Source organism: Montipora foliosa, chromosome 2 (genome assembly GCF_036669935.1).
Source record: "Montipora foliosa isolate CH-2021 chromosome 2, ASM3666993v2, whole genome shotgun sequence".
Taxonomy (NCBI): Eukaryota; Metazoa; Cnidaria; class Anthozoa; order Scleractinia; family Acroporidae; genus Montipora; species Montipora foliosa.
Genome location: NC_090870.1, coordinates 20210472 through 20222971, shown reverse-complemented (window position 1 = coordinate 20222971; position 12500 = coordinate 20210472). Strand labels below are relative to the sequence as shown.

General features: G+C 37.2%; 1 protein-coding gene and 1 pseudogene across 2 annotated transcripts in view; both read left to right on the top strand.

Moving 5' to 3' along the window:
- Positions 1-12500, top strand: part of LOC137992638 (NAD-dependent protein deacylase sirtuin-6-like) — a 124714-nt gene that overhangs the window by 39734 nt on the left and 72480 nt on the right. Inside the window, exon 4 of one of the 2 annotated variants that reach the window (XM_068838092.1) lies at positions 9655-9735. The exons of the other annotated variant lie outside the window; for it this stretch is intronic. Coding sequence (XP_068694193.1) covers positions 9655-9735 — 81 coding nt within the window. The remainder of the gene's footprint in view (positions 1-9654; positions 9736-12500) is intronic. 2 annotated transcript variants of the gene reach the window in all.
- LOC137986914 (uncharacterized) overlaps positions 12100-12500 on the top strand; it is a 9302-nt pseudogene continuing 8901 nt past the window's right edge.

Sequence of the window (12500 nt, the reverse complement as noted above, 5' to 3'; positions counted from 1 at the left end):
GTGAAAACTTACCAATTTCACTCTAAAGGATATTTTGTTAACAAAAACAATGGTTTAGTGTTTAGTTGTATGTGTTGTAAGTTAGTAACAATTGAATGCGAACATTAAAACGCCAATTTAGTGTATGACCGTGAGATCTCTTGCATATTAATGAGGTATCAAAATGCTTGTACCCGCGTATAGGCCGCATCCCTAATTTCGGTCCCATTTTTGCGGGAAAAAAGTGCGGCCTATCAGCGGGTAAATACGGTACATTTATTTTATACTCAACTCTGCAAAGGTTAAAAAAAATTGGAAATGTGACAGTGAAGAATTATTTGAATGAAAGTTTGTTGTGTCTTTTGTGCATCATTATTTACGATAAAGGTTCTTTGGAAAAGGGTTTGATGTGAACTGTCACAAAATGAGCCCCAAAATCAGCGAAAAAATGTGACGCTGATAAATAATAAAGTAGCTGCTATTTCCAAAACAATGAAATTACCTGGTGATAAATAACCTGGTCTTGGAGAGTAAAGTGCTGACTTGCAGAAAAAGAGTTGGAGTTTTGTGCTGAATTGGCACTTTTCTTGTCAAACTTTACAACACTTGATAGAAAAAGAAAACTAACAAAAACAAAAACGTGGTATCTTGCCATAACTTGACACAGACGCTTCAATGTTTCGCGAGTAAACATGCCGTGGTAACTTGATCACGGCGCCTGCTGAATTCGATGTCACTTTCGATTTTGCGATTTACTTGTGCAGCCAAAAGTACAACTAGCAAAAAATTAATTTTCCAAAAGTTTTTTCACTGAAGGTAACTTTTTATATTCATTTGGTGGTTCAAAATTAATGTTGTGTTCATGTCATAACTTTTGGAAAATATTTTCTTCTCGATCGATCGTCTTGAAAATTTCCTTCTGCTGTTCCTAAAAACTGTGTATCAATATTTATTTACTTTTGCATCAATATTTGTTTTGCATAAAGCAAGGTAGCAAAATCAGTACCATACTTTGTTCCATATTTGAGCATTAAAATAGAATTTTCAGTCCTATGCTTCTGTTACAAGGTGGTATATTTTTAGGTCACCCATCCAGATACTAACCCCGCCGGAGAGGGAATAAGTTTTGTGAACTTTTGTATTACAAAGGCATTGGACGCTCAGAGTGCACGCTTAAACTTGTGGTGTAAATAAGTTTTGAGGGAATTTCAAAATGATCAGCATGTCAGCCTAGAGGCCAATGTTTTTCGATTCCCTTTTATTTTCTTCAATCTTTCTTGGTTTAGCACTTAATTTGCTAGTTACCACATGTCTTCTCAGGGTGCTATTTATCTAAGACTTCTACCATGGCACTGCAATGATATACAATACCAAAACAGTATCATGTACTGTTAGAGCTAGATATTACGCAAAGACAACTTGAATCTCCTGGAAGACAAAACACAGTTCAGTTGACAATATGTCAATGTGTTTTACTGCAGTACCACACGTACGCAATGCGTGCCTATTTTTTCTAAAGATGACCCCATCGTTTTGGAAATAGCAGCTACTTTATTATTCATTAGCGGCACAAATTTTTGCTGATTTTGGGGCTCATTTTGTTGAAACTCAAGCACACTTCCAACAGATCTGTTTATTTTCATGTCTTTAGCACGCGCTGCTTACAGTGCACTACCACAAAAATCCTCCCGTATCACATTTCAACCCACATATGCAAATTTGTTAAGCTCGAAAATTACACAACATGATTAATTCACAAAGGCTGGAAATCTCAGAAAAGCCTTTTTCAGCTTTTTGCTATTAGAGGCAAAAAACTCTTGCTATTTCAATTGTGTGTCTGCAAAGAACACACACAATCCATGTCACAAAGCATATGCAATTAAATAAATTTCTGACAGTTCAGGAAGAACCCCTTTTCTGAAGAACCTTTTCCATGAATAATGAAGCACAAAATAGACAACAAGGTTTCTTTTAACTAATTCTTCACTGTCACATTTCCAATTTTTTTTTTTACCTGAAGACTGTGCAGAGTTGAGTACAAAATAATGTAAATTGCCAGCCAACTGACTGCGACTTCAGGAAACACAGAATGATGCATTCAAGGCTTTCGATTCCTTCCATGTTTTTTAAACCCATACAGAATTTGCCATTTGGTTTCAATGTTGTACATAACATCAGGTTAGCCAAATAAAGTTAGAAACAAACCTCACTTTGTGAATCCGACGACCAAAGAAGCAATTGTTGTCGAAGACAACGTAACGATACTACGTGTATATAGCAGCATTTTTCTTTATTCTACTACGAATTGATTTTGCAGCAATTTTATAATGGCAGTTTAAAAGCGAGATGGGTCTCCAATTTTTAATATGGCACAAGGAGGCCTTTGGCATAAGAAACGTTAACAGAATCAAGGAAAGAAGACTTTATATCATTCCAGAAAATTTTATAAAAATTAGCTGGGATTCCATCCATTCCAGGTTTCTTATTGGATTCCATAGCTTTAAAGCTCCCTAAACATTCTGCCACCGTTAACAAACCTTCACAACATTTACTTTCATTCTCACTTATTTTACAGTCATTGTCCTGCACCAAAAAAGGTCTTTACTATTGACTACTTGTGCATCACTAACTAATATTTGACATCTGATAAAAGCACTTCGCCTGATTTCGAATTTCTTCATCTGTATTTGAAGTGGTGTTATCTTCTATTTTCAGATTCCTTATTGTTTTGCTATTAAGTGCACATTTTTCGAAATCAACGAAATAGTTTGTATTTTTCCCTTCATTGTACCGAGTTCTGTACCTAATAGTTGAATCTTGCACTCTGTAGTTGATCAGTTGTTCTAGACTGAGTTTCTTAATCTCCAAATTCGCAAGTACTGTACATTTTGCAGCTTCAGAACAGTTACTTTCAAGTTTTTGTTCAAACAAGGAAAGTGCGATCTCCAGGGTTTTCTCAGTTTTTGATGTTTGGCCTTTTGTTGTTTTGCATATTTGATTGAGCTCGCTCTAATATGCAATTTGGTGACATCCCTTAGCAATATTTCATCTACTGTCTTGTCTTATTACACTTTTGTGTTACTTCGTTTATAGTTTCTTTAATGATATTAATATATTCCAGGTCTTTTAAAAACTGACAATTTAACCCGGATGTAACCTGGAGGTCGTGGGTTCACTTCCCACCCTGGTCAGAGTTTTTCTCTGTCCTTGTGTGGGCCCATTTCCATTAGTAGGGCTATAACGCTCACATGGTTCATATGGGGTACAAAACTAGCACTTCACATTACATTCTAATCAGATATGTTTAATTAATGAATGATCAGTTTTGAAGCCTGACAGAATATCCCACTTCTAATGTATCAGTAGGCTAGAATTAATAGGAAAGATATCTAATCGGCAATTAATGTCGGATTTACTTCTTGTCCATGTACAACGTTGTGTGTCCATGTGAAGATCACACCAACTGTCTGTAAGATCCATATTTTCTTTTAGAATTTCAATTCTTCGATTGATTTACAGTACATGTAAAGTGGGTAGAATGCCTTCCTCCTTTTTTTATCAATGGCGATCTGTTGAAACAAGGTAAAGTCTCCTGCTAGTACTACATGTAGGTGTTCACGTTGAAACGAAGATAAGCTATCAAAAACAGTCATTTTTACATAAATTTGGATCATCATTATAATGAGCATATATAGGTTTCTGTAAAGGTATAACTGTTATAAACAGTCCCTCGGGATCTGAGTAATATTTTAATTTCCCAAAGGCAAAATTGTTATTAAAAAGAATGTACCTCAAGCTCTAGAACTTGTAAGGCTACTAAACAAACTTTTGTAACTCCATTCAGCTAACCAGAACTCCTCTGTTTCCTTTAAACTCAGCACCTCTTGTAAAAATAAATGGAGTAGTCTTTTAGTTGTTAACCAATTAAAAACTTCTTCTCTATAACTCGTTTGACGGTCCCCTAACATTCAGAGAACATAACACTAAATTTTCCGTTTGAAAAGCTGCTATTTTTCAAAAACATAATCGACACAAATACTATACCAAGGGACCAGGAGTGCAACTTCCTAGTATACAACAACAACAATAACAACATACCGACATACATCCAAATTACAGTACAAACAGCAACACAGGAACAAAAACGGATTAATGGGGACATTCACGTGCACCTCAAACCCCCTAGGACACCTTCCCCCCCCCCCCCATTGAGTAAAATCTTCTGGCTTAAAAAGAGTAAAATCTATTAAGTTTAACTCTCAGGGTTTAATGGGTTAAATTGAAATGTCATACTTAGGGCGCATCAAGATGTATCTGGAAGCAATGGGTTTGAGTCGGCAGTATTTTGAATTTGCTAAGAAGGGAATGGTAGTTCAAAAAGCCTACTAGTTATATATCATATAGGTAGCAAATGTTTGTGAAGGATATGTACATTGTATTGTTTACTCATCCGTTGGAAGCAGCTTCATTTCTCAGCAGATATTCCAGAATCCTGTCAATCAAATATGAATCTCCTTCAACAAAAAGCCAGCCGTTCTTTATGTATGATGGAGTGAGATTCATCTTCCTAGCATTCCGCAATTAAGGCATTGGACAGTTTCCTATTCTCCTTCCCAGTCTTGTGTGCATAACCAGGTGCCAGAATAGCGTGCTTATAGAGATGAGAACTGGCTAATTGCTTTTAATTGCTTTTATTCCAAAAAACATTTCACACTCACTAGTCCAGTTGCCCAATTTGGCTTTCTGGGTTTGGTGGTCATTCTGCTTTTATTTAACATTAAATTTTGCATCAACACACCTCTTAGTTTATGAATAATTATGTAATAATTATATTAATATTCTTACGGTGTAATACAATGTCATGCCATGCAGGCATGTGCTACAAGATCTCTGACATCAGGCACTGCTTAAGCCACTAGACTTTGAATTCAGAGGAAACAGGTTGACACAAAATAAAATAATTGTTGATACTGGTCCAATGGTGGTCCAATGATTGTCTTTTAAACTTTTGTACTTCTGAAAGTACACACTTCGGATAAATTAACAGCGTATTTTCAAGTTCTGCATTTCGGTCGAGATATTTTATTTGAACTACCAATGTGCACATCTTCACGTGTCGCGCACGTGCCAAAGAGACTTAACGTCACGGTGCACCACTGCACGAAAGGTCGTTCATCTTGGAAAGATGTTTTCACATCTCACCTTCGTTTCGCTTTCATTTTTTTCTGCAAAAGATGTTTCGGCGAGTCATTTCGGAGGTTTCTCTAAACACATCTCGATTAGTGTTATTTACAGTCCCGAACATTCAAGAAAAAAAACCATCTTTCCACTTCCACCGACTGGAAAACGTTTGTACCCGGGCATTTGTAGTTGAGGGATTCCTTTGGAATATATTCGGAAGAAACAAGTTCCAAAAAGAACCGAATAGAACTTTAGTGCTGCCACATTTGGGGAGTCAGCCAAGCTTGACTGCAGAGAAATTCGACATTGTTTACAGAAGCACTGAACAGTACTGAACAATGGGTTAGGCCCCGGACACACTGGGCAAATTTTTGTTTATTTTGCGAAAAAATCTGTCACCAGTTCCCTGAGACAAGTGCGCCCGGTGATTTTTAGATCGACCAAATTTTGTCAAGGTTTACCAAACTTCAAAGACGCCGTCGCAGGACAAATTTTTGTCAGGCGTGAAATCTGACAGATTTGTTAATTAACACGCCATGATTTGAAGGAAGAATTTGATCTCTATTTTTAGTCGGAGTATTTCAGTCGGCCTTCTACGAACAAATCTGTTGTGGTATTCTAGAACCAGTTGCAGTCATACGCTTTACAACAAAGGAGACTTTTGTCTGATTGGCTGTTGAAAATTGTAGTATCCAGTTTTCCAACCGCGCGCTGTGATGTAAATAAAGATGGCTTTCGAAGCGGTGATTTGAACCTGTGCTTCTATGATCGTTCTATATAGCTTCTGCCAGTTGAAGGTGGTCATTTAAACTTTAAGTGACAGGGAAAGATTCTGCAAGGGGCATTTTAGTCGGTGGAAAGTTTTCTTTCATTACGCTTTTTGCAAGCAGCCCTTTTAGTCTGCTCGGGGAAGCAACGCCTCTGAAGTTGCTTCCAGTCAGCTTTTATACTTTTTAGCTTTATTTCTCCATTTAAGTGAATGCATCGGAACAAATGCTCAAAGTGCGAAAAGACCCGAGCAAAGGCCAGATTCCTTTGTTGGGAAGGGAGTACTATCTAACGTGGTTGCGAAATATATCCCTCGAGCTCGCAGGCTTCGATTTATCCAACTTGAATGCAGCGCTGGAAGGAAGTATGTCACTTCATTCACTTTCTTGCATTGATCGTTTAGAGTTATGAGATGTCCTCAGTCCTTTGAAAGAACATCTTATCTCAACAGATATGTCGACAGAAATTTAATACCAGCTGCGCCACCTCTATTTTGTGTATGTGTCTGATGCCAACCTGGTTCACTGCATTTATCTCATGTGCAAACACTCTCAAGATACACTACCTTAAAAATTTCAAGAACTTTCATTTAACGGAACCAAAACATTATTCTTAGATACATCAACTGATCATGAAGGCATGCTTGATAATATATGCTACAATGAGTCAATAATGAAGCTCCAGTTTATTACTTTATTGGATAATTCTGTCCTTGATCTATGGTAACTCCATTAAGTCTAGCCATAGTAATTATTCATTGTTTTCATCATTTATGCTACCAGCGAATTCCGCAAAAGTGATGTTGATGTTCTTAGGAAATCTATACATTAGTGAGGAATGATGTGGTCACTGCTATCAGACTTGTAGGTTGTACTGAAATGAAATTTTCTGAATGAGTTCTCTTTGGGGAGGTAAAAATTTCACTTGACCATTTGTAGATGTAAATTACACCCACATTAAATGTACAATTAAAATTGGGATGTCTGGAAATACATAAAGCAGGTCTTGTCTTCTGTGCAATGTTTAAAACTAAAAGGGCTTGTGATTGAACTCTGACACAATATTAACTACTTATTAATTTTGATGTGAGCATTTCATGCTCATTCATATTCATTGCTCACTTTTGTGGTAAATTACTATCTCACTGCAGAGAATAATGTAAATTTACCTAAACCAGGATGAAAATGTACAAAATGTGCAGCCATTGCAGTCTTAAATGTTTTTAGTCTATTAATTAACCCATTGACCCCTGGGGGTTCCCTATTGATGAGTTAAATACTAAGTATGGCCGGTTTAGGGGTGAAAGGGGATTATTAAATATAGTACATCAATAATATTACCGTATCAGTAATTGAGCCAGTATTTAATAACTAATGTGTCCCAATAAAATTTATTTTAATATTGATTCCAACAGTGTTAAGTAATTAATATACATTGATTTAGGATGATGGAACATCACACACCATTTTGTGTTCCGACATTAAATTTTTTTTTTTTTACTTCATTCTTGGTGTATGGCAACTTATAGTAACTGCAAAAAACTTGCAGAAGAAATTGAAGAGAAGGTATACCTGAATATTATGGCTGTTTTGTGTGTCAAAAAGTTTAATTGACCTGGTTTTGTTTATTTTTGCTGCCATTCCTTGCACAGTCACATGTCTCATAAAACTTGAATGTGCAGACAAAGGTAAAACAATTCACCATACAAAGTTTAAAGAATTGTTATATTTGTATTATTTATGAAATGGGATTCCAAAAGCAGAAAGATGCAAATAGTGACACACACACCCATGCAAGGCAGCCACACAAGGGAATGAAAATTTTAAAATATACATTATTTACAAATATAATGTATAATTACTTATCATGTAAATCATCATGAATAAAATTATATTTTACAATAATTACTTGTCATGTAAATTTTACTATACAGTTTGTAAATATCTTTAAAATTTCAATTACTACAGTTTCCCTCAAATTTAAAGTAAGAAATTTATCAAATCGAAAAGTGCAGTGCAAAGTTGTGGTAAGCAGGCATTTTTATTTGTAAATATTACTACACTAACTAAACATTTTTTATGTAATTAAGTATAATTTTTAATAGCTGGGACTACTATTTGTTGCAATAAAAGCAAGAGTCTTACTTGCAGTACATTGCATTTAAGAATGCATTGCAACTGGATAGAGTTGAATCATCGCATCTCAAAGTGCCAAGTTTCGATGGAAATTAGGTTTACTTTCACAGGGCATTTTTGTGCGCCCTGCCACTTTTGAAGGAAAACTTTCAAAGCAGTTCGATTCTTCACAAATATGTGCTTTCCATACTAATGGCGATCGCTGGACCAAGACATATTTGCTGAGATTTGACCGAAAGTAACGTGAACACTGACGCCATTGTCTGATTTGGGGTAAGAAAATTTCAGTTGCGCGTCAAATATACACGGTTGTAGTTCACATTTCAAGAGGAGAAAAGACAAAAAAATGTCCAGACGGTATGAAAATCACACATTAACAATACAGAGACTTTTGATGTCTTAGTCCAGAGAAAATAACACTTGATGGTGGAAAAAACAAGCACTGTTTCGTCAACAAAGAAAAGCACTTTGGTAAACGAAGAAGTCGAAACGTCGGGGTTCAGTATTCGCTGTGCCACTTTTACCGGGAGTTTCTCTAGTCAAACCTTATCTTTGGCTCACAAAATATCACCTGTTGACGGCTTTTCGTGGACGAACGTCGGAGACAAAAGTCCTGTACTCTTAATGACCGAGTTCGGTTTAAACAGAAAAAGCTGTAAACCGATTGACATTTTGCAAAATGACTCTTTCGTCCGGATAGGATGTATTCGCGTCAAAGAGAGAACAAACGAAATTCTTCTGTCATGTTTTTCTGTTACTTACCTTAACTCCATTCATTGATAAATTTTAAGCTGTGACATCCTTTGAACGGATTACCAGCTCATTTACCACTGACGCGCCATAAGCAAATCTCGTCAACCTGGCAAATTTGTTTTGCATTCACTTCAAGCGCGGGTATCCACGTGAAAAAACCACAGCGGAAAATTTTAATGCCGGTTCCAGTTACTTTAATACGTAACATTATTCAATATTGTGATTTGCACATTCAATCATGACTTTACGCGTTGCGAATAAGGTAAGATTTTTCCAACTTCGCGCAATCCTTTGACTAGTCTGAGCACACCGCATCATTCTAAAACAGCCGATCTAAGCATGTTTCGTTTCATCCGAGATAAAGGACTTTCGCAAGTAGAAGGAATTGCCGAGGTCTTTCTAGCTTTTGTCTATCTCCTTTCGGTATTTGTACCACAAGTGCATAGATAGCATTGAAAGTGAATGCAATAAAAACTACAACTAGCGATAGCGTCGACATCTTTTCTTCCCGCGTTCTAAGACTGTCTCGAAGGTTTTCAACCAATCACAATGCAAATAAAATTGAATTTGCCATTGATGATGCGCATGCGTGACATTAGTCTCCTTTGTTACGCTTTACGTATGTGGTATTCTAGAACCAGTTGCAGTCATACGCTTTACGTATGAAAGGGTAAAAAAATCAATGTTGTACTATTCAGGTGACAAGTCACCTGAATATCCTTATCGGTAGCTGTCTGTTTATTGTATGTATACATAAATGTTTGTGTCATCCTAAGTACAATGTATTTAGTGTGAGTGGGAAATTTACATGTACTTTTAATCTTGTATGCTGACATAGTGGAAGGCTGCGAGACACTATCTTAGACTGGGAGGATTCATTACCTTATGATGACCTTGCCTTGGCAGAAAATCACTCAAGGTATGTAACAAATAAAATTGATTAGTTTTGTTTCGTTTACACTGTTTTTCTCCAGCATTGTTAATGGTCAATCTTACAGCTGTACTCCTAATACTACCAATAGTACTAACAGTAAAATGGGTTGGGGTAGTTCAAACTGGTTTATCCTATTGTAAAGTTCTATCCATTCTATTTTCCTTAGCACAGTAAGCTCAGTCCATACAAACAAATTTGGTGCAACTCTTTTGGTCATGTCAATGATGACAAAATGAAAAAAAATAGTGAAGGCCAATCAGCAGCTTGTACATAAACATCACTGTACATGTACATTGTACATTTACATTGATGTGAGATAACTGAGGGATGTTTCTTTGTGATTGTAGGGGAGATGTTTTTCTGAATCAGGCACCATTTCCCCAGGAGTATGTAATTCTGGGTGATATTGTGTGACAAAAGACAATACTTTATTGTGTTGGTGTTTTGACATACCGTACTTATTCAGCTACAAGCCGAGCTCAGCTATAAGCCGAGACCGCAAACTTCTTACGCAAAAAATCAACTTGATTGACACGAATTGCAAATGCATAATACCCGGCTATAAGACTTCGGCTCTACCTTCCAGTCATGGCTAACCTGCGGCGTGAGGGGAAGCTGTTGCCTCTGAAATTCGACGAGAGGTTTTACAAATGATGCTGTCTCACCCTTAGCACAAAAAAACAGCTCCTTTAGGAGCCACCAAGTTTACAAAAGTCAATGACCAACAATAAAAAATGATCTACGACAAAACAAAATAAAAACATGACTTTAAGAAACATGTTCAAAAAAACTTGCGACTTAATCACCGGAATAATTCGAGAGGGATTGGGACTTAGTTTTACATTTCCAATATGGCGGACAGAAGTATTAGCTGCAGTTGCGGCTTCCATGATGCTAGTCTTGAGTGGTGACTAATGCAACTTAAAAGGAAAGACTATTCTTATCAGTGTCGACTTACTGGTAGTCTGTGTTTGTGGCAAAATCTTTCGGCCGACAGTCGACCGACAGTCGACCCACAGGTTTTTTGGGGACCTTTTCTTCACTATCGACTATGGAATTTTCGTAATTAACAAATAAAGAAGCCTTAACTGTGCTCTGTTCTGTTGTAAAGCACGCAGGAAGCGGCTGGAGCACGAGTGTAGGGGGAAACACGAGCCCGTAGGAGAGTGTTTCTCCCTACTTCTTGAGTGCTCTAGCCCCTTCCTAAGTGCTTTACAACAGAACAGAGCACAGTCAAGGTGTCTTTATTTGTTTTATGATAAAGAACAAGTTATTTTCTTCAAAATTCTACTTTATTTTCAAAGCGAGCGCTGCTTGTGGCCAACTGAGGTGTCGTCAGCACAGTGCTTTATACTCTGATAAAGCATGCTAATTTGGACCAATCAGAGCACTTGTAAGAATGTTTAAAATTATTTGATTGGTTAATGAAACAAAGGCTTGTCAAAACATCAATCAACTGGAAAGTGGCTTGACAGAAATCACACAAAATTTGAATTTATGGTAAAACAAGTGCCTCAATGTTCGGTTTCAGTCCGTAAAAAACAGCAAAAACGAGGATCAAAATAATTAAAAACCGGCTGCATTGTTGCCCATGAAAACCTGCACGTTTCCGACATGACAATTGGAAAACAAACTGTTCAATAATACCCAAGGATAAATTCGGAAATTCATCTGCCATTTCTGCGGATGATTGCGTGAGCTTTCGTTTGTTCCGTGCTTTCTACTCTCATAAAGCACGCTGTTTAAACCAATGAGAGCGCGCGTTATATAGAAACTTTATTATAATTTAAAATACAAATTGACATTGACTGCAAAATCATACTCAAAGCGATAAAATGAACACGAAAGATTACGAACAAACAAGCGACCTGATTGTGACATGTGACGAACATTATTAAACAATTACTGACCTCACTGGAAACATGTCTTTGTACAAGCGAAGCGTTTTATAAAAAGTTATTCGACTGGAAACCTTACAACCTCGCCTTTAAACTTAAAATAGTCACCGAAGCAGAAGCTGTAAAAAATAACTCTGAGATTGCCAGAGAATACGGCGTCAGCGAGTCGATGGTTCTGTTGCTGGAGGAAAGATCAGGCAACGGGACCTTATTGGGGAGCATATCCTGAGCTTGATCAACAACTGTTGGCGTGGTTTTCAGAGCAAAGAAGTCAAGATAAGATTTTTCCTTTAATGCGTACGGTTTTTTTGCTTAGAAGAAATCCACTTGCGCTTTCGTCTCAAGTTTGCTATGGTGTCATGTGACAAGCTAGTTCACACGATCTGTGTCAACAGAAACACCGCGGCAAAACGCACTGCGCATGAGTACAAATTTGAGCTTCCGGCCAATCACGCATTTCCGGTTAAGTATTTAAATCCAATGTAAAGGAGATAAAATCCCTTATTGCGAAGTTTGAAAACAAAAAGTAAGAGCATAAGAAACTGGGAGAAAAGTTTGTTTCGTTGAAAAGTTTATTTTTCATTTTCGGGCGCGTTCGCGCTTGACAAGGGAAATATTTTTTACGTAGTTCTCCTTGTTGTGTTGGTTCGGTTGTGTGGTTCCTTCGCAAAGAAATATCGGAAAGCCAACAAAAGGTGGCGTAAATGTGCTGGCAAAAATTTTTTTGTCAGAAGATTTAGCCAGAGCTGCTGAACTCCAAGTGGGTTCAACAGTTTGCCGTGTCCATTGGCACGAAATATGGAGGAGCAACAACAGGTGCTCGGTTCCTAGAGGAAACCATTCGCGAGGCCT